The following is a 22519-nucleotide window of genomic DNA, read 5'->3' as shown; positions in this document are numbered from 1 at the left end:
GCAGATCAACTGGTCTAAAAAGGGGGTCTATTTAAAGGATAGGGTATACAAATGAGTTTTAAGATGGGACTTAAATGCTTCTACTGAGGTAGCATCTCTAACTGTTACCTGGAGGGCATTCCAGAGTACTGGAGCCCGAATAGAAAACGCTCTATAGCCCGCAGACTTTTTTTTGGCTCTGGGAATCACTAATAAGCCGGAGTTCTTTGAACGCAGATTTCTTGCCGGGACATATGGTACAATACAATCGGCAAGATAGGATGGAGCTAGACCGTGTAGTATTTTATACGTAAGTAGTAAAACCTTAAAGTCACATCTTAAGTGCACAGGAAGCCAGTGCAAGTGAGCCAGTGTAGGCGTAATATGATCAAACTTTCTTGTTCTTGTCAAAAGTCTAGCAGCCGGTAGTTTACCATGAGGTCAGGATCGAGGTTAGGTCTTTCGAGTAGAGGATGGATAACCGCTTTTTTGAATGCTAGGGAAAAGTGCCAGAGGAAAGTGATAAGTTTATAATATTTAGCACTGATGGACCTAATAATACAAAAAGCTCCTTGATAAGTTTCCCAGGAAGTGGGTCAAGTAAACATGTTTGTTTTATCCCACTTACACGCCGTAATAATTCCTCTAATGTTATTTCATCAAAAAGAGACAGACTATTTTGGAGGGCAGTATCCGTCGTATATACAGTCATATCTGTGTTAATATAACCCAGTTGTAGCTGGGATGCGTTGTCTTTAATCTCCTTTCTAATGAGTTAAATGTTCTTATTAAAGAAATTCATAAAGTCATCTACCGAGTGGGTGGAGCTACTGGGAGGAGTCCCTTGTTGGGTTAGCGATGCTACTGTACTAAACAAAAATTGAGGATCGTTTTTGTTGAGGCGCATGAGATTTGAGTAATATTTAGCTTTAGCTAAGGTAACCATGCGTTTATAAGTTATTAAACTATCACTCCATGCTTGATGGAAAACCTCAAGTTTAGTTGCGCGCCATTTGCGTTCCAGCTTTCTACATGATAATTGATGAGCTCTAGTTTCTTCTGTAAACCATGGGGTGCGCTTTTTAGGGGCCCTTTTTAGCTTTGGCGGCGCAATACTATCAATGGTTTTGCGCAGGGCGTCGTTAAAGTTGTTAGTGAGGTTATCAATAGAGCCCACATAATTTGGGAATGGTGCCATTACAGAAGGCAGTAGGCCAGCAAGAGTCATCGTTGTGGCAGCATTAATGTTGCGGCTGCTATAGCAGTTATTATTTTTATTAACTTGTTGACAATGAGTCAGAACTTCAAATTTTATAAGGTAATGATCGGACATTACTTTAGTATACGGAAGTATCATAACTTTAGAGGTAGTGACACCCCTGACAAGCACTAGATCGATCGTATTACCGTTGCGATGCGTGGGTTCATTGATGATTTGTGTAAGACCACAGCTATCAATTATAGTCTGGAGCGCCACGCACGGAGGGTCCGATGGGGTATTAATATGGATATTAAAGTCCCCCATTATGATTATATTGTCGGCGTGCGTCACTAGATCAGCAACGAACTCTGAGAATTCACTGATAAAGTCCGAATAGGTCCCTGGGGGGCGGTAGATAACAGCCAGGTAGAGAGGCAGCGGTGTGACAGACCTCATAGTAAGCACCTCAAACGTTTTATATTTATTATTTAGGTTAGGGGTAAGGTTAAAGTTTTCATTGTATATTAGTGCGACCCCCCCACCCCTTTTAAGGGGACGGGCAATATGCGCATTCGTATAGTTAGGAGGAGATGCCTCATTCAGCGCAAAAAAATCGTCTGGTTTGAGGCAGGTTTCGCTGAGACCAATGACGTTAAGATTGTTGTCTCTAATGACCTCATTAATAACGTTTTGGAAGACAATGATCTTATGTTTAAAAAGCCCATATTATAGGTAGTGGGCTGTTTTGAGGAGTTTTTGTTGAAATTATCCGTAGTAACAATATTAATAATGTTGCATTTATTATGCGTAGTGCACTTTAAACAATTTCGACCATATCTAGGAATTGATATGACGGGAATTTTCAGATTGTTTGCTTGGTGCTGCGATAAACTGAACGCATCATAATTTGCCACCTCAGTAGAATGCATGTCTACCTCTGACACATTAAACATTAAAAAAACATTATGCGAGTTGTGTATTATTCTAAGAGAATTGCTATGTGTGCAGGGATTATCCAGCCTGGCGCTGGCTAGTACTAGTTTAATTGACTCCTCACCCGGACTAGCAGACTCTGTAATTGCCTGTGACCGGGCTTGCTCTAGTGTAGTTAGTCAAGTGTGACTCAAACAGAAATATCTGTTCCTAGGCAGGATGATGGCGCCTTCCTGGTTAGGGTGAAGGCCGTCTCTCATCAGCAAGCCCGGTTTGTCCCAGAAAGAGGGCCAATTATCAATAAACGTTAGTCCCTGTTGTCTACAGAAGCTAGGCAGCCAATTGTTAAGCGAGACTAATCTGCTATATCTCTCATCATTGCCTCTCGCAGGCAGGGGGCCAGAGACTATTACTCGATGCCTGGTCATCTTTCTGGCGAGATCACAAGTCCTGGCTATGTTTCTCTTTGTAATCTCTGACTGTCTCATCCTAGTGTCATTGGAGCCAACGTGTACAACTATATTCGCATGACTAGCGGTGTGATTAGCCTGTCGTACGTGTTTACTAGGACTGTTAATCCAACTGCAAGCAACTTTGCCACATTTGATACTATAGGAGAAAAATATGGTTTTTTTTGTTTACATTTAGGCCTGCAGGTGGTGATGAATTCTATCCTCAAAGCCATGCTTCCTCTACTGCACATAGCCCTGCTAGTCTTCTTACTGGTCACCATCTATGCCATCATGGGACTGGAGCTCTTTAAGTGCAAGATGCATAAAACATGCTATTACACAGGCACAAGTAAGTACAAACGCATTAATCGAATATTGACCATATTTATTTATCTTTTTGTACACACACGCAAATGCACACACACACGCACAAACACACACACACACGTACACGCGCACACAAACAATAAATATACAATGTTTAGGCGTACAAGGCGTTCCACATCTGTGTCTTGTGGTGAAAAGGATAAATATCAGAAGAATGTGTAAAACAATTGAGGAGAACTATTGGTACATCACTGTGTGTGTATATATATATATATATATATAAATATATATATATATATATATATATATATATATATATATATATATATATATATATATATATATATATATATATATATATATATATATATATACACAGTGGGGCAAAAAAGTATTTAGTCAGCCACCCATTGATTGTCAATGGGTGGCTGACTAAATACTTTTTTGCCCCACTGTATATATATATATACATATATATATGTATATATATATATATATATATATGTATACGTATATATATATATATATATATATAGCACTCATGTTTTGCCGCAAAAATGTTTTTCTCCTAAATTTAGAACTCAACTCTGGGGCAGGTATGTTGTCATTCCCGGGCCGAATTTGGTGTCCGGGCTGGTAGTTGAATGGCTCTGTTTTAAAACAATATTAGGCAGTTTATTTACTTCTCTTGCCAAACAATCAAGATTAGAATGTGATTTTAAAAGAGAGGTATCATCGGCAAATATAAGAGGCAGTCCATTCTCACAAACATTTTTTAAATCAGATTAGATTAGATAGATTAGAAATAAGAGGTCCCAAAATGGACCCCTGATGCCTTGTTCTCTTTGGTCCATAGACATCTATTCAACGGCAGAGGGGGAGATGCCAGCGCCGTGTGCTCAGGCTGGTAATGGACGTCGTTGCATCATTAACGGCTCAGAGTGTCGACCTGGCTGGGAAGGTCCTAATAATGGCATCACCCACTTTGATAACATTGGATTCGCCATGCTTACCGTCTATCAGTGTATTACCATGGAGGGATGGACTAAAGTTCTCTACTGGGTTGGTGATGGCTTGTCTTATCTGTTTAACGTGTTACAGAAAATGGGATGTAGCTGTATAACTTTTGTATATAATAATCTGTCTTTTAGATAAATGATGCCATCGGAAATGAATGGCCTTGGGTCTATTTTGTTCCTCTCATTCTTGTGGGCTCCTTCTTTGTGCTCAATCTGGTTCTGGGCGTGCTGAGTGGGTATGGTCACTCAGAAGATACTTATTCTATAGCGCTCTTCTCGACATTAACGATATTTTTTTAATTATTCTCCCCTGCCAAGAGAGTTTACCAAGGAGCGAGAGAAGGCAAGGTCTCGGGGAGAGTTCCAGAAGTTGAGGGAGCGTCAACAACTGGATGAGGACCTTCACGGCTACATGGAATGGATCACTCACGCTGAGGTCTTGGATGCTGATAGAGAGGGCAAAGGTCAGTGTTACAACTTTGGTTGCCAGGTGCAAAATTTTCGGAAACTTTCTGTGCATTTTAGTTAAGGAACTACGTACATTAGGTACAACTGGTTCTGTGGCCGAGTTCTTAAAGGGGATCTGCACTTTTTTTGGAATTTTGCTTATTGTTCACAGTCATTATGAGAAACAATAAGACAAAAGTTTTTTGGGGTTTTTTTGCCGTCTAACATGTAAAAATTGGCTCGTTTTAGGTGGCTCACAATACAGTTAATGGGAGCAATCAATTCTACCTCTAAATCACATTAAAATGCATTCAAAAACATTCAACAATACTTAATTTACGTTCTGTAACCTGTATAATAACCAAGCTGTAGCAACATTGTTATTGTAAGAGTGAACACTGCGGAACTCTTTTTCTAGCGTAGTAACACATGGCCATGCTGCGGTATTAGCCGTAGAAGCTTACTACGGCAAGAGATAATCTAGCTTCTACGTCAACACCAAACACGTTTGAATAGGACACCAATTTGTGCTGACTGAAAAACATGAACAATCACATTCCAGTATCTGTAAAGTATGTATGTATGTAAGTTGTAATAACACTCATGACGTGCTGCGTGTATCATGGTCGATATTAAAGTGTTACTCACACAATGGACATTTGTCTCTTTGGTCCAGCTGGCCGGGGACGTTTCCTGTGGATTTTGGGTAAACACACTACCATGAATTGATTTACGTGGACCCTGACTAACACAAGTTGAAAAACTTATTCGGGTGTTACCATTTAGTGGTCAATTGTACGGAATATGTACTGTACTGTACAATCTACTAATAAAAGTTTAAATCAATCAATCAAATTCCGCATTTGCAGCTTTGAGTTGCTTTCACCTCACTCTATCAGCTTCCCTCTGCTCCAACGTTTCACCCACTTCTTAGTGCTCGCTTCAATAAGCAGTAGTTCATCCTCAGTATATTTAGCTTCAAAAATATAAGGTAGTGAATCCTCATTTGTCAAAAAATAGTCGTCTTCATTGTCTGTTACCTAATCTGCCATGATTACAACACACACGCATGTTTGATTCCCGAAGTAGGAAACAAACAATTGTTGCCAGAAGTCGGAAGTGCGTTGCCATGGAAACATAAATCAATACGCGGAAGAAATCAGTCCCGGAAATGATAAAAATTATCATCCATCCATCCATCCATTTTCTACGGCTTGTCCCTTTTGGGGTCGCGGGGGGTGCTAAATACGTTAAATATTGAACATATTACATATTGTTATGGAGGTGTCTGTTACTACATTATATATAGACTTGCACAGTGTATATTGAACGTTGATGGAGGGTTTTAAAGTTGTTCTAGAGGGCTTTGAAGGCTACAACGGTGACTCCTATTCGCCGCATCTTTCAAGTGTTTTTTATCATCTTTAAAATCCTAAAAAAAAAAGACATGCGTGTTCTTGTCTCTCATTATGATTGTGAACGATAGGCAAAACATTTTTTAAAGTGCAGTTCCCTTTAAACTCAAAACACTTGTATCTCAAATCTATGTCTCCGATTGAAATGAACTGAAATCAATTTAATTGGTGCTTGCCTCCCCCAAAACAGCACCATTTTAACAAGTACAATGCTTTTAAAAGAAAAACAAACTTGTAAATAAGAAATATTGTATTGCAATATAATGTATTATATAACTTCAAACTACAGTTTGAAGTTTTATGAAGTAAATATTCACCTAAAAACCGAATCATGCAAAATGCAAGACAATTATCTTGCTTGTGTTGGCAGCTATTTAGACAATAATGGCTGAATGTTGACTCGTCTTCAGTGTACATACTGTAGTTGTTTTGTAAAATAATGTAATAATAATGTAATTTTTTTATCTTGGAGAGTGGACTTCTATGGTATCAAACACCATTAGCAGCTTTTCCATATTTTCATGGATACATGTCCTCCGTTTAGATATCATTTTAAAGCTGTATTATTCAACTGGTGGCCCGTGGGCCACATCTGGCCCACCAAAGCTTTTCATTTGGCCCGCCGAAAATCATCCAAATAGGCTTGATGAAACCATTAAAACTAGGGTTGATCATGTATGCAGTACTGCCGCCACTCCGCAGTGGGAAACAGCGAGGCATATGTGCCACAGTGAAGTAGCAGTGGGGGGAGTAGAAGAAGACTACTCATTCAACCCTGGGAAAAAAATCTAAATAAATTGCAAACATCGGACTTTAAACAACGACTGGACAACAAAGTATGAATGTTTTACCCTGAGCAGGTGCTCGAGTCACTGTTTTCTGGCGGACATTTTAAGCGACAAACACATTGATCCAGACAAGCAGCAATAATGGTAGAAATCCCCATCGTGTAAGCTTCATCACGAAACTTGATCAAACATTTGTAAGTAGATATAATTTATGCATAAATATATTTAGTTTGTTTTGTATTGAAATTGTTGACTTCGTGATGTCTTTTGTATTTGTGGCCATATTGTTTTTTGTCCCAGCGTAACGATCAAACCTCGTTTAATACATGCAGTGCTAAATTTGACCAGTAGAGGGCGAAACCGCTAATAGTGATAAGTCACATACAATGTTTGGTGTGTGAAAGTAGTGTAATTTCTGAATGTGTAAACATTTGTGTTTTTTGTGTGAATATATTAACACTAAATCTTCTATTTTATTTGTGTAAAATACACAATAGACATTATTTTATGTAAAATAGACGATGGACATTATATTTTTGTTATGTTTATTTTATGTTTATATTATCAGTCTTACAAACCTAAAGAAGAAACATCAATCCTCAACAAAAAATTGGAGCTTCTTTTTCTTCATACTGTTAACTAGCCACAAACGCTGAAAACTAGTAGCGAGGGCAGAAAAATGAATTTATTGACAGTGCAGTGTGAAAGCCGATGTGCATACTTTGTAATTAAGTAAACGCAGTCTCAAAGAAATATAACCTGCGGACGCATTTTCTGACAAAACATCCACATTTGGATGTACGGCCCCTGAGCCCTTGGGCTCTTGAAACTGCGGCCCTCTTCATTATGTAGTTGAATAGCCCTGTTTTAAAGTATTTGGCTGACATTAGACTCATTCTACTTCGATACGGTGCAGTAACACCTAAAGTTTTGGTCTGATCTTACGAGTTTCACTGTAACATTTGCTATGCCAACTAACTCAAGTTTTTGCTTGCAACTTAAAGCGTTACAATTAGCTAAAAGACAGCTCTTATATTAAAAACACTCTTAAGTTGAGGTACTCCTGTATTATTTTAATAAAAAATACCTGTAAATTGAGGAAAATGTCAAACATAATAAATAGTTTTGTATCATGAGCAATCATGCAAACTAATGAGTGTCATTCTCTTATCAGGTCTCCTACCGTTGACCAGTGGAGATTCTGACACCGACAGCATTTTCGACATGGAGGGCAAGGGTCGTGTGATTTATTATTAGTGAGTCTGCCACTTTTTGTGCGTGCAGTAGCTTGGCTCCGTAACCAACAGGATTTTTCTGTCAAGTCGCCTAGCTCGTCGTTGGAACCGCTTCATCAGGATGAAGTGTTTAGTTTTTGTAAAAACCAGAGCTTTTTACTGGCTGGTGATGCTTCTCGTCCTCCTCAACACGCTGACCATCGCTACAGAGTACCACCATCAACCGGCTTGGCTCACCTCCCTTCAAGGTTCTGATCATGACCTAGACACTTTACACAAATGCTTCCTCCCAGCTGCATTGATATGCTTCGCTCATCTCAACAGACGTGGCAAGCCGTGTCCTCCTGGTGCTCTTTGTCATTGAGATGTTTGTGAAGATGTACGCTCTGGGTCCCAGGGCGTACTTCATGTCGCTCTTCAACCGTTTTGACTTTTTCGTGGTGATCTGCGGCATCCTGGAGATGATCATGTTGTCGGCGGGAGAGGTGACCCCCCTGGGTTTCTCTGTGCTAAGGTGCATTCGGCTTCTGAGGATCCTCAAGGTCACAAAGTGAGTTAAGTTACACAAACAAACAAAATATATATTAATGTAACAAAGCATTACAGCTTATCATTGAAATCTCAAGATATGCATTTATGACTATACAGTCATCCCTCACCACATCACGCTTCGAATATTCCAGATTCATCACATAGCAGATTTTTTTTAAAGCACAGTTTACAAAATTTTTGGCGTAAATTGATCATTTTAAACACAAAAAATGTTACATGAACTAAAAATATCAATACTACAGTAGTATTGTCCACTGAAGGAGACCTAACCAATCAAAACGTGATGTTAAGTTTTGTAGCCACTGATTGGCCCAGCCTCAGGAAGTATTACTATATTAGATTAAAATAGAGTAAAGGTCACTAAAGGGTGTTATTTATTGTCTCGAGGGCTCTCAAAATGCTGAAATTTGTATTTACAAGGCCATTAAACATGTTTTTATGCTCTATTTTTGAAAATATTAGATTTATAATTAATGATTCCTACTTCGCAGAAATTTTTGTATTACTGTCATGTCCAGAACCAATTAACCGCAATAGATGAGGGACAACTGTAATCTGATTGGACAATTAGAAAACTATAATTGCTTTGCGATTACTTACAGAAAAAGTCAAAAATATTAAAAATGATAACTATTAACCCAAAATAAGGAACAAGTCTTCAAGTTTTTGTAAGGTGTAAATGCATTTTGGATTTTGTTTTTAATTTGTTTGCTCAAATTTCTCAATAAACTTAAATCCTAAACAAAAATATCAAGCATATGATGTTTTTTTTTTATTAACCCCGATAAAGGCTTTTTGTTTACATACTTACACTAATTTAAAAATGTGTTCAAAGGCCTTCAAAGGGCCCCAAAAAAACATTAAATGTTAGTTTTTTTGGTTGAGGGCTGAAGTTGATTGAGGGTTTTGAAACAGAACTTCAAAAGCACACAAAGTAGCACTTAGCACAGGAGCTAACGACAGCGCTGACTTAATGAGCTCCGGAAATCAATAAGCCAGCACACAATGGATGTGCTGAATGGCACAAAATGGCTGCCCTGCAAGGCACGCAACTCTAATAACTCATGTTATGCAAATGTATACTAATTGACAACTGTGACAATTTTGACCCTTCTGCAGGCTTTTTGATCAGATAATGTCACATGTTTAAATGTGTAAAAAAAAAGGTATACTAATTGCCAACTGTGACATCATTTGAGCAAAAGGCCTTCAAAGGGTTTAAAAAAAACATTGCATATTTGGTATTTTTGTTTATGGCTGAATTGATTAAGAAATTTAAACAAAAAAGTATGCATGAATCGAAAATGTTTTATGTCCTTTTTAGAAGGAAGAACTTGTATGTCGTGTTTGGGGGTATTGTGGGATAATATTCAAGTAATGGACTATAACAAGTGAATAGGACTTCAACAAATCATCTCTTAACAGTGACATCTTTATCTTCGTCCATTGCAGGTATTGGACCTCTTTGAGTAACCTTGTAGCCTCGCTCCTGAACTCCGTCCGCTCCATCGCCTCCCTGCTTCTTCTCCTCTTCCTCTTCATCGTCATCTTCTCACTGCTGGGCATGCAGGTGTTTGGAGGAAAATTCAACTTTCCCGACAACAGGCCCAGACGGAGCAACTTTGACAACTTCCCTCAGGCCCTCATCAGCGTGTTCCAGGTGAGATGTTTTCTTCAGAGCTCCAACAATAGGACTCACTTTTATAAAATCCATTGGTTGAAGCATGTTTGGATTTACAAGACAACTGTGTCCCAGATCCTTACAGGGGAGGAATGGACCGCCATCATGAACAACGGCATTATGGCCTACGGCGGACCGGTCATGCCTGGCATCCTGGTTTCTATCTTCTTCATCGTCCTCTTTGTCTGCGGAAACTGTATCCGATCGTGAAAAAAACCTGCCTATTAAATCCGGGTTAAATGCATGCAATGAATGCCAAGTTTTAGGTTTTCCTGACCTCTGTGCAACTAGACATTCTTCTCAATGTCTTTTTGGCCATCGCTGTGGACAACCTGGCAGAAGCTGAGAGTCTGACCTCAGCTCAGAAAGAGAAAGCAGAGGAGAAGATGAGAAGAAAGCTGATGCGGTAAATGAATGAGCAAAAACACGATGCATGACAATCTGCATTGAATCAACATCTGAACTCTGAAGGTCCAAAATGCCTGATAAGACAGATGAGGAGAGAGAGAGGATGTCCAAGAAACTGGCAGAGCAGAGAGCCAAGATGGAGGGCATGCCAACCACAGCCAAGGTTCAACTACATATCACCCTTTTGCTTTATGTTTTAATAAAACAGTAGTACCTCAATTTACGAGCTTAATTGGTTCCGTGCGGATCTCTTAACTCAGAGGAGAACTGCACTTTTTTGGAATTGTTCACAATCATATGAAAGACAACAAGACAGATTTATTTTTTAATGCATTCTGACTCGTCAATTAAAGTCCGCTTATAACAGAACCAGTGGGAGGCCCTCTATTCCAATAAAAAAATCCAAAAACCGCCAACAATACTCCATTTACATTTCGTGACTTGAATATTAACCCAGCATTAGTAAAATTGTTATTATAAGCGCTAACACAGACAAACTAGTTTTAGCGGTGCCTTGATCAGAAAGCGGTAAACAGCTTGTGCTGCTATATATACATCGTCAGCTCATGAGCGGCTTTCTCGCCTCGAAGCTTGTGAAAATGGTCAACTTTGGCATCCGATTTATAATCCGGAAATGAATCGCGAAAAGAAGCTTGGTTCCACCCCCCTTATTTCTTTGCAATGATTATGAGTCATTCTTCATCTAGACAGGAATATATCAACATCCTAACAGTTGGCATCCTAATGCCAGAAGATGTTGTACAGTAAGTGATGTTTTATTATTTTTGTTGGCTCTCATGAAGTCTGCAGCGAGTAATAATCAGTGATGTTGTCGGAAAAAGCGAACGTTTGTATAATGTTTGCATCGCCGTACGCTTAAAATAAGCAAACTATGTAAATATTACATGTTATTATGAATGTGCCTGTTACTACATCACATATATACTTACATCATGTATATTAAACCTTAATGGAGGTGTATGGATGTTTTTTTAAGGGTTTTATAGGCAGAATAGAGCGGCTCCCTTAGGTTCCATTGTAATAAAGACTTTTAATCACATTTACTAGATAAAAAGCATAAAAAAACAACATATTTGTTCTTGTCTTACATAAATATTGTGAATGATAGACAAATTAAAGATAAATAAAGAAGTATGGTGACATTCCAAACTTCTAGTAGACAGGCTTTTTTTTCCACTCATGCACTCCTTATCTGTTTCACCGTAACAAGCTTTTGCAAGCACTTTGCGTTGCCCATTAATTGTTTTCGAATTAAAAATTGATTAATTGTCCAGCCCTAGCGGGGAAGCTTGTAACTAACATTTTTGCTTGAAACTTAAAGATAGGCTCCAGCACCCGCCGCGACCCCAAAAGGGACAAGCGGTAGAAAATGGATGGATGGATGGAACTTAAAGAATAACAATTAGCCCGGAGATAGCTCTTCTCTCAATACACTCTTAAGTTGAGGTACCGGTGTATTCAACCTCACATGTGCATCATCATTTCTCTATATTATGCCTCATCAGCTCAAAATTGATGAGTTTGAGTCCAACGTCAATGAAGTCAAAGATCCCTTCCCCCCTGCAGACTTCCCAGGTAACGTCCTATATCCTTTCACATCAACATTCCAGAGGAATTCTGTTTTTTGTGCAGTTTATTACCAAGCATTATTACAATCAGAGGGTTGACCTTTTGTTCTTTTTCACCCACTAGGCGACGATGAAGAGGAAGAGCCTGAAATCCCCATCAGCCCTCGGCCCCGACCCATGGCCGACCTGCAGCTAAAGGAGGAAGCTGTTCCGTTGCCTGTAGCCAGCTCATTTTTCATTTTTGGCCCACAAAACAAGTCAATACACCCAAAAAGGACATCTCTTTGTGTACAATACTTTATTTTCTTACATTCTACTTGTTGGTGCCCAGGTTCCGTAAACTGTGCTACAAGATCATCAACGCCTCTTCATTCACTAATCTAATCCTCCTGTTCATCTTGCTGTCTTCCATCTCCCTGGCAGCCGAGGACCCCATCGATCCCAAGTCATATAGAAACAAGGTGTACAAATGTTGATGCTGGCTTGGCTATGGTCAAAATTTGGATTTCAGAAACACAGAAAACTATTTTTTAATCCTTTCTTACACAAATATCTTTCTCCTGTGAATGATCTCCTTGCTCTTATCTCGAATCTGACTGCAGATTGGTAAGCTGCTGCATGCTGTCAATCATTCTCCCCAGAAAGCCAATCAGTGAGCCTGTGGGCTGTCAAAAAGGAGAAGTTCAGTCTTAAGTGGTGGATGGAATTTTCCACCTGGCACAAGTGTTTAACTTGTCTCTATTCAATATAGTGTTACATTATTTTTGGATGGTAAAAAGTGCAGAAGATGTGTCCCTCCTTTACCCACCCAAATTACGTCCATTTGCGTGCCGTTACCTGTCAAAGGCCAAACAACTTAACTGATCATGTCTGCATCTTGTCCCACAGATCTTGGCCTACGCTGACATTGTCTTCACAACAGTGTTCACCATTGAGATTGTACTGAAGGTAACTGAAACACCACATAAGCAAAACTCAGATTTAAATGGGTAGATAGAAGCATGGCTACATGTATGGAAAGATGGTTGGAATAATGGATAACTCCATTGTTTTAAATTAAAACAAACAAACAAAATTATTATTTTAGCCTTATCAATCTTATTAAACTATTTCCTGACCTCTTGTGTGACTGATCTAAATAACAGATGACCGTTTATGGAGCGTTCATGCACGAGGGTTCCTTCTGTCGCAACTCCTTCAACATCCTGGATCTGATCGTGGTTGGAGTCTCTCTGCTCTCTATGGGAATGGAGTAAGTTTCTACAGTTTGGTTCCACCACATTGAGTGTATCTAAAGATGTTTCTGGCATTTGTTGCATATAGATCCAGTGCCATTTCTGTGGTGAAGATTCTCAGGGTGCTCAGGGTGCTAAGGCCACTCAGGGCAATCAATAGAGCCAAAGGTTTAAAGGTTTGCACTTATCTGCAATCTTCAAATCACTATTTTCATGTTTTTGTTTCATACTAATTGTTGGATTTATGTGCAGCATGTGGTCCAGTGTGTGTTTGTGGCCATCAAAACCATTGGAAACATTGTTCTGGTCACCATGCTGCTCAATTTCATGTTTGCCTGCATAGGAGTGCAACTTTTCAAGGTTGGTAAACCACACAACTATGACTAAATTGTGAATATTTTTCTTATTTTGATTTTTATCATAGGGGAAATTATATAGCTGCTCTGACCCATCCAAAATAACAGAGGAGGAATGCCAGTAAGTCCAATTAAGACTTGCATATGTAGAGTTCATTTAAAAACATGTTCATGACCGTTATCTTCTTTTAAGGGGATTCTTCTTGAAGCAAATAGATAATTCTCTGCAGGACACAGTGCTGGCCAAACGAGAATGGCTCAACAATGACTTTAACTTTGACAACGTGCTCTATGGCATGCTGGCTCTCTTCACTGTTTCTACATTTGAGGGCTGGCCAAAGTAAGTTGGGATGTTATATGTATGTGACCAGGGCTGGCCCTAGGCTTTTTGTGGACCTAAACAAGATTTTGTCTGTGGCCCCATTTTGTCCTTACATATTACCCGTTAAACACGCCGAAAGCTAGGGCTGACTGCAGTCGAGTGAGTATTGTAATACACATCTTGCTTCGAAGTTTGCTGCTTGTGAAGGTGACTATGTGGGTGTTATTTCATGTGTAGAGGGTTTACTTAAAGAGGAACTGCAATTTTTGGGGCATTTCGCCTATCGTTCCCAATCCTTATGAGAGACTAAAAGATCAAAATGTTTTTTGTTTTTTTGCTTTTCGACATGTAAAATCAGCTTGTTCTAGGTGGCTAGCAATGCAGCTTATGGGAGCAATCAATGCTACCTCTAAAACCCTTTAAAAATGCATTTAAAAACTGCCAACGATACTTCATTTACATTCCGTAACCTATATAATAACCAAGCTGTAGTTATTGTAAGAGCAAACACTGAGGAACCTTTTTCCGGCGGAGTAACACATTGGCATGCTACGTTAAGCGAGCTACGGCAACACCCGAATCACGTTTGAGTTTGTAATGCACAGTACAGTGTGATTGGACACCAATCTGTACTGACTGAAAAACATGAACAATCATATTACAGTGTCTGTAAAGTATATCCCACATTTCATGTTTTGTTTGTACACAGCGAGCTCGACAGTGTGTATGTAAGGCTGCAGCTAACGATTATTTTTCTATCGATTAATCTATAGATTTTTTTTCGATTAATCGGTTAATCTATAGATTTTTTCGATTAATCTATAGATTATTTTTCCTTTTACCGATTATTTTTTATTTTATTTTATTTAAAATGAAGATGAAAAAATAAATGTAGGTCAGTTTTTTCAAAAGGCATGGCTTTTATTTACAAAAAAAAAAAAGTATGGCCACTCAGTCAACATTGACAACAACATGACAAAATATTCTGTAACAATGTAAACATTTAAAACTTTTAACATTTAACAAAATTAAAAGTAGCTTATTTGCTTTTTAATGTGCAAAAAGAAAAGTAAACATCCAGTGCAAATCTTAATATTCTGCAATAGTATAAGGATTTCAAAAGTAAAAGTATTGCTTATTTTGCTTTAAAATGTGCAAAAATAAAGATAAACATCCAATACAAAAAAGTGCAAAACGAAATATTCTGTAACAACAGTGTAAACATTTCAACAAAAGTGAAAGTATTGCTTATTTGCTAAAATGTGCAAAAATAAAGATAAACATCCAATACAAAAAAGTGCCAATCTAAATATTCTGGAGCACTGTAAACATTAAGTATTGCTTTTAAAATGTGCAAAATAAACATCCAGTCCAACACAGTACACAATAACCAATTCTACTCATTCCAGTGAGTGACTAACAGTTGTAATGAAGAAAGGTTAGCATGTCTACTCTCAGAAGGGGTCGATGTGGCTGGAACTGAGAGGTAATTAGTCTTCACCTCAAGCCAGGACTGCGAGCGAGCTGAGCTGCAGTTTACGTTTCTAAAAGGTCAACGGGCTCATAGTGATGTTACTAGTAGTTGACTGGGAGGTGTTTATTATCATTTGGGGAGAGTCCGCTGCCTGATGCTCACCTGTTAAACACCTATCTGCTAGACGCTGAAGCGCTGACTACGCACTGCTGATTGGCTGGTAACGTTTTGAATACGCACTGCTGATTGGCTGATAATGCTTTGTGTGTACCAATCAGATGGTTGTGTGGGTGGGACAATGCTGCGTACTGAGACAGAGGCAGAAGGAGCAAAGCAGCTTGTTAAGACTTTAACAGCTAAAGTTAGCTTTAGCTTAGAAACTCGTTCGGTACACCCCCGTACCGAACCGAAAGCCCCGTACCGAAACGGTTCAATACAAAACACGTACCGTTACACCCCTAGCAGATACAAATGACACATTCATGTTTTTGTGTAATGATAACAACGTATGCTAACGCGGACGATTGACTAGTTGATGGTTTTCTTTTCAAATGTTCGTTCATAGCCGTTGTGCTGCTATGATAGGCCATTTACGCTCGACACAGTGTGCATACAACAACATTATTAGGCTGTGTATTGAAATACTCCCACACTTTTGACGACTTTTGCCGTGCTTTTTCCCCCTCGCTCGCACAGTCTGCTTTGCGCTCAGCCATGACGGTAGTGTGACGTAAATATGCGACGCGTCGACACACAAAAACGGCTTCGACATATTTACGTAACCGATGACGTCGATGACGTCGACTACGTCGACGCGTCGTTTCAGCCTTATGTGTATGTAGTCGTAATAACACGCATGACAAGCGCTGCATGTATGATGTTTAATAATAAAGTGACTCACTCGATGAACAGTTGTGCGTTGGGTCCAGCTGGCCGTGGACATTTTTCTGCTTTGTCTTGGGTAAGCACTCCATTTATGTCAAAATAGCTTAATTCAAACTTCCACATTTATAGCGTCAAAGTCACGTCGACCTCCCTCTCTCGGCTTCAGTCTGCTCCACATTTCACCCTTCCTTCGTGCTGGCTTCTATAACCTCCATATAGTCAGCTTCAAAAAGATAAGGTTGTGAATCCTCATTTGTCCGAAAATCTTCGTTGTCTGTTACCAATTCTGCCGTGATTAGAAAACACTTCTGTTTGTTCCCGGAGGTAGGAAAATAAAAATATTAGCCATATCATCTATTTAGCAATATCATTTTCTAATTATATAGCTTCTGGATGACTTAAGGGGTTGATTAAAGCAAATTAAATTCATGCGTTTGTGTGTCTGCTGGCGTTTTTGTACTGATATATGTTTTATAATGTACTGTGTATGAAAAAAACGTCTTTTACTATGCATTTTTTTTACGTCTGGAACTTTCCAACAGACGATCGCAGTTAATGCCAGTATCTCCCAGGGTGCACCTTAGCGCACTAAAAAAGTAGGTTCCATAATAGATCGCACTGCAAAAAAATGGTAAATGTTTGTTGCATGTTTCAAAACATAGCAAAACATCACAGGGAGGATCGCATGATAATGTGAATCCTCGGTAAATGGGTGTCTCCATGGTAAATGTCATGTAAGACACGCAAACACCTCATTTAAATAAGGCGGTCTGCACCAGTTATCAATAGAGTGTTTGCCAGGGTCTGGCCCTGTTTGTGATGGTGACAATGTTGTGGCCTTAGTTTGATGATCTCAACAACACAAACTTGTTCCCAGACTCTTGTATCGAGCCATAGATTCAGACGAAGAAGACATGGGGCCGGTCTTCAACAACCGTGTGGACGTTTCCATCTTCTTCATCATCTACATTATACTCATCGCCTTCTTTATGATGAACATCTTTGTTGGCTTTGTCATCGTCACCTTCCAGGAGCAGGGCGAGCAGGAGTACAAGGACTGTGAGCTGGACAAGAACCAGGTGCACAAAAGTGTGGCCATATTGTGTGATGTTAATTATTGTATACTTCAATAACATATTACTCAATTTTCCTGGTGGTGTATTAATGGTACGCACTTTTACTTTTCATGGCATAGTGCATGGGTTTGATTCCTGGCCTGGATAGCTGGTGTAAAAACTAAGCTTGAAACCATTCATGTGATTTAACGTCTGAGGAGACCACCAACAGAGAAGTTACTCTACATCTTGACTTGATTTAATATATATATATATATATATATATATATATATATATATATATATATATATATATATATATATATATTATTATTTTCTTTTTTTTAATTATTATTATCATTTTTTTTTTTGTAATTTAGAAAAACAACCGGTCAGCATGGTGGAACAGGGGTTAGTGCATGTGCCTCACAATACGAAGGTCCTGGGTTTGAACCCCAGGCTCGGGATCTTTCTGTGTGGAGTTTGCATGTTCTCCCTGTGACTGCGTGGGTTCCCTCCGGGTTCTGCGGGTTCCTCCCACCTCCAAAAACATGCCCCTGTGGATAGGTTGATTGGTAACACAAAATTGGCCCGAGTGTGTGAATGTTGTCTGTCTATCTGTGTTGACCCTGTGATGAGGTGGAGACTTGTCCAGGGTGTACCCCGCCTTCTGCCCGAATGGAGCTGGGATAGGCTCCAGCACCCCAGTGACCCCGAAAGGGACAAGCAGTAGAACATTGATGGATGGAAGAAAAATAACCCTACTATTTATTTAATGATGATAATATGCATATTCTCCCTATAGCGGCAATGTGTGCAATACGCCTTAAAGGCTCGACCACTGAGGTGCTACATTCCCAAGAACCCGTACCAGTACAGGGTCTGGTACATCGTCACCTCCTGCTACTTTGAGTACCTCATGTTCTTCCTCATCATGCTCAACACTTTGTGTCTGGGGATGCAGGTAGGTCAATAAATCACACATTAAACGGAGAGGCTGCTGGTAGAAAATATCCCGTATCATTAGAGCAGTGCTTCTCACTTACTTTCTGTTACGCCCCCACGTGGGAATATAATTTGTCTATAAAATTGTTATAAGTACACTTCGACATAACATTGTATCCTTAATAAAATTTAAGAAAACAAAAAAGAAACATAGGTCAACTTGCAACAAAGAAGACAATTATTAAAATTTAGTTTCAGTCTGTAACAGAATAGAGAAATTAAAAACAAAATGTATTCTTATCCTATGAACGTGTCTGGTACTACATTATATATATTGTACATTTGCAGTGTGTAAAACGTTGATGGAGGGTTTAAAAGTTTTTTTAGAGGGCTTTAAAGGCTATAACGGTGACTCCCATCAGCTGCATTTTTCAAGCATTTTCTATCATCTTTAGAATGTTTAAAAAAATAAAATAAAACGTGTGTTCTTGTCTCTCATGATGATTTTGAACAATAGGTAAAATTCCCCCAAAAAAGTGCAGTTCACCTTTAAAGAATAAGCCAGTTAGTAATTCAATTAGACTTAAACAAGTTGAAAAACTTATTCGGGTGTTACCATTTAGTGGTCAATTGTACGGAATATGTACTGCACTGTGCAATCTACTAATAAAAGTTTCAATCAATCAATCAAAATCAAGTACTTTTTTGAATAGTAATGAGTAACTGTAATTAATTACTTTTTTAAAGTACTTTTCCCAACACTGCTAATAACACAAGCGGAGTAACAGGTCCACGTTAACTTAGATACATGTTTGATGACATAAAAATGGTGTTAAAGTTGTTTATTAAACACGTTAAGGGAATATATATTCCATTCTTTCTTGAGAATCTTTGCTCATGCAAAATGTAACTAATAGCCTTTTGATTTAAAAAAATATAGATTTCATTGTGATTAATAAAAATTATCCACAGCAACACAGGGATTATTATGAATATACATTTTAATTATTTAACAGTATTAGTAGAAGGTCTACTCTATTTAGAAAACTGGACAAAACAATTTTCCGGAATGACCTAAATCATTTAAAAAAAAACATACAAAGCCCAAAACCAGTGAAGTTGGCATGTTGTGTAAATCGTAAATAAAAACAGAATACAATAATTTGCCAATCCTTTTCAACCTATATTCAACTGAAGAGACTGCAAAGACAAGATACTTAACGTTCGAACTGGAAAACTTAATTTTTTTCAAATATTAGCTCATTTAGAATTTGATGCCTGCAACATGTTTAAAAAAAGCTGGCACAAGTGGCAAAAAAGACTGGGAAAGTTGAGGAATGCTCATCAAACACTTACTGTATTTGGAAAATCCCACAGGTGAACAGGCTAATTGGGAACCGGTGGGTTCCATGATTGGGTATAAAATCAGCGTCCATGAAATGCTCAGTCATTCACAAACAAGGATGGGGCGAGGGTCACCACTTTTTGAACAAATGCATGAGCAATTTGTCGAACAGTTTAAGAATAACATTACTCAACGAGCTATTGCAAGGAATTTAGAGATTTCACCATCTACGGTCCGTAATATCATTAAAAGGTTCAGAGAATCTAGAGAAATCACTGCACGTAAGCGATGATATTACGGACCTTCGATCTCTCAGGCGGTACTGCATCAAAAAGCGACACCAGTGTGTAAAGGATATCACCACATGGGCTCAGGAACACTTCACAAAACCACTGTCAGTAACTACAGTTTGTCGCTACATCTGTAAGTGCAAGTTAAAACTCTACTATGCAAAGCGAAAGCCATTTATAATAATAATAATACCGTAATTTCCGGACTATAAGCCGCACCTGACTATAAGCCGCACCAGCTAAATTTAGGGGAAAATACAGATTGCTCCATATATAAGCCGCACCCGACTATAAGCCGCAGGGTTTTGATGTGTAATTACCGTAGTATATAGGGGTTCCTGCTACCACGGAGGGGATTGCCGGGACAGAGATGACTGTTTGGGAACGCAAAGCGTCCCATTTATTAACAATAAATCTTTCAATCAAACTTTCACATCTTTGACATGGCGAACAGCATTCGTGCAGAGTACAAATAATACAACGGTGCAAAGTAATACAAAGTGCTCGCCTGTACGTTATCAAAATAACCAGCCTACCGGTATATGAAAAGTCAGTCTTTAATCATTGTGTCATCGTCTTCCTCCTGCGTACTAAAACCACCGAAATCCTCTTCGTCGGTATCGGAGAAGAACAGGCCGTAAATAAGCCGCACCCTTGTATAAGCCGCAGGGACCAGAACGAGAGGAAAAAGTAGCAGCTTATAGTCCGGAAATTACGGTAATAATGGATTAGATTGTATATCGCGCTTTTCTATTATTAGATACTCAAAGCGCTCACAGAGAAGTGGGAACCCATCATTCATTCACACCTGGTGGTGGTAAGCTACTTTCGTAGCCACAGCTGCCCTGGGGTAGACTGACGGAAGCGAGGTTGCCAGTTTGCGCCTACGACCCCTCCGACCACCACCTATCATTCATTCATCATTCATTCACCAGTGTGAGCGGCACCGGGGGCAAGGGTGAAGTGTCCTGCCCAAGGACACAACGGCAGCAATTTGAATGTCAAGAGGCGGGGAGCGGACCTGCAACCCTCAGGTTTCTGGCACGGCCGCTCTACCCACTACGCCATACTGCCCCTCAACAACACCCAGAAACGCCACTGGCTTCGCTGGGCCCGAGCTTATCTAAGATGGACTGATGCAAAGTGGAAAAGTGTTCTGTGGTCTGATGAGTCCACATTTCGCATTGTTTTTGGAAACTGTGGACGTTGTGTCCTCCGGAACAAAAAGGAAAAGAACCATCGGGACTTTTATAGGCGCAACGTTCAAAAGCTGTCTCCCATTGAAAATGTGTGGCGCAATATGAAGTCTATAATACCACAACAGAGACCCCGGACTGTTCAACAACTTAAGCTGTACATCAAGCAAGAATGGGAAAGAATTCCACCTGAATAGCTTCAAAAATTGGTCTCTTCAGTTCCCAAACGTTTACTGAGTGTTGTTAAAAGAAAAGGCCATGTAACACAGTGGTAAAAATGCCCAAGTGCCAACTTTTTTGCAATGTGTTGCTGCCATTAAATTCTAAGTTAATGATTATTTCCCCCCCAAAAAATAAGTTTCTCAGTTTGAACGTTAAATATCTTGTCTTTGCAGTCTATTCAATTGAATATAAGTTAAAAAGGATTTGCAAAACATTGTATTCTGTTTTTATTTACGATTTACACAACGTCCCAACTTCACTGGTTTTGGGTTTTGTACATGTATTGCGCGCCACATTTTTATTTATGAACTAATTTGCAGTATTTTGCTGTAAATAACAAATGTGGGTTTGTTTGTGTAGCTTCAAGTTAAGTAAAGTTTGTATTCAGCTACTCTTACCTATAGCTGGGCACAAATGTTTTCATAAGCTGCGCAAATTTGAAGTTAAAGTGAACGTGTACCTGTTGAATAATGTCTGTGATCTGGAAAAGCTGTAAGAAGTTGTCTCCTACGGAACAATCTTCATTGTCCTTTCTGTCCTGTCATTTGTGCAACAGCACTGTAACCAGTCAGACCATGTGACCAAGCTGTCTGACACACTGAACTTGATCTTCACTGTGCTCTTCACCGTGGAGATGATTCTCAAGCTCATGGCCTTCAAAGCAAAGGTAAAACTTGTTTTGGCAAACGTGAGTCCAGTCCGTCAGGGGTCCTGCTGTTGTCATGAGTGTGTTGCATCTGTCTGCACAGGGTTACTTTGGAGACCCCTGGAACGTGTTCGACTTCATCATTGTCATTGGCAGTGTTGTTGATGTCATCCTCAGCGAAGTGGACGTGAGTACCCACCCTTTTCTAATACAATAGTCATTTCAGGACTTGACTATGAGCTTCCCTGGCAGCAAGACTGTATGTGTTAGACTTCAAATAATTGCATTCAATGCTCTGACCCAGACAAGTGTAACCGTGGCCCAGAATGGTGCCAGCACATCTAGCTCACAGAACATGGTCAGTACTGTCATGGGCCATCCCCAACCTCGCTGCGACCACCATAATCATATTTCCTCTCTTCTGTGACTGTCCTCTACAGCAGTGTTTTTCAACCTTTTCTGAGCCAAGGCACATTTTTTTCATTGAAAAAATTCTTAGGCACACCACCAGCAGAAAACATT

General features: G+C 39.3%; 1 protein-coding gene across 1 annotated transcript in view; it reads left to right on the top strand.

Annotated features, from left to right (window-relative positions):
* Positions 1–22519, top strand: part of LOC133653605 (dihydropyridine-sensitive L-type skeletal muscle calcium channel subunit alpha-1-like) — a 55476-nt gene that overhangs the window by 6202 nt on the left and 26755 nt on the right. Inside the window, exons 5-29 of the mRNA XM_062053071.1 lie at positions 2762–2914; positions 3749–3954; positions 4044–4147; positions 4230–4375; positions 7736–7817; positions 7884–8044; positions 8121–8346; positions 9801–10008; positions 10105–10225; positions 10321–10435; positions 10501–10600; positions 11964–12033; positions 12151–12283; positions 12358–12487; positions 12915–12974; positions 13172–13278; positions 13350–13437; positions 13514–13621; positions 13686–13738; positions 13811–13957; positions 17176–17377; positions 18159–18317; positions 21908–22018; positions 22101–22184; positions 22302–22355. Of these exons, the coding sequence (XP_061909055.1) occupies positions 2762–2914; positions 3749–3954; positions 4044–4147; positions 4230–4375; positions 7736–7817; positions 7884–8044; positions 8121–8346; positions 9801–10008; positions 10105–10225; positions 10321–10435; positions 10501–10600; positions 11964–12033; positions 12151–12283; positions 12358–12487; positions 12915–12974; positions 13172–13278; positions 13350–13437; positions 13514–13621; positions 13686–13738; positions 13811–13957; positions 17176–17377; positions 18159–18317; positions 21908–22018; positions 22101–22184; positions 22302–22355 (3128 nt within the window). The remainder of the gene's footprint in view (positions 1–2761; positions 2915–3748; positions 3955–4043; positions 4148–4229; positions 4376–7735; positions 7818–7883; positions 8045–8120; positions 8347–9800; positions 10009–10104; positions 10226–10320; positions 10436–10500; positions 10601–11963; positions 12034–12150; positions 12284–12357; positions 12488–12914; positions 12975–13171; positions 13279–13349; positions 13438–13513; positions 13622–13685; positions 13739–13810; positions 13958–17175; positions 17378–18158; positions 18318–21907; positions 22019–22100; positions 22185–22301; positions 22356–22519) is intronic.

The sequence above is a fragment of the Entelurus aequoreus genome, linkage group LG07, assembly GCF_033978785.1.
Source record: "Entelurus aequoreus isolate RoL-2023_Sb linkage group LG07, RoL_Eaeq_v1.1, whole genome shotgun sequence".
NCBI lineage: Eukaryota > Metazoa > Chordata > Actinopteri > Syngnathiformes > Syngnathidae > Entelurus > Entelurus aequoreus.
This window is presented reverse-complemented; position numbering and strand designations above follow the sequence as displayed.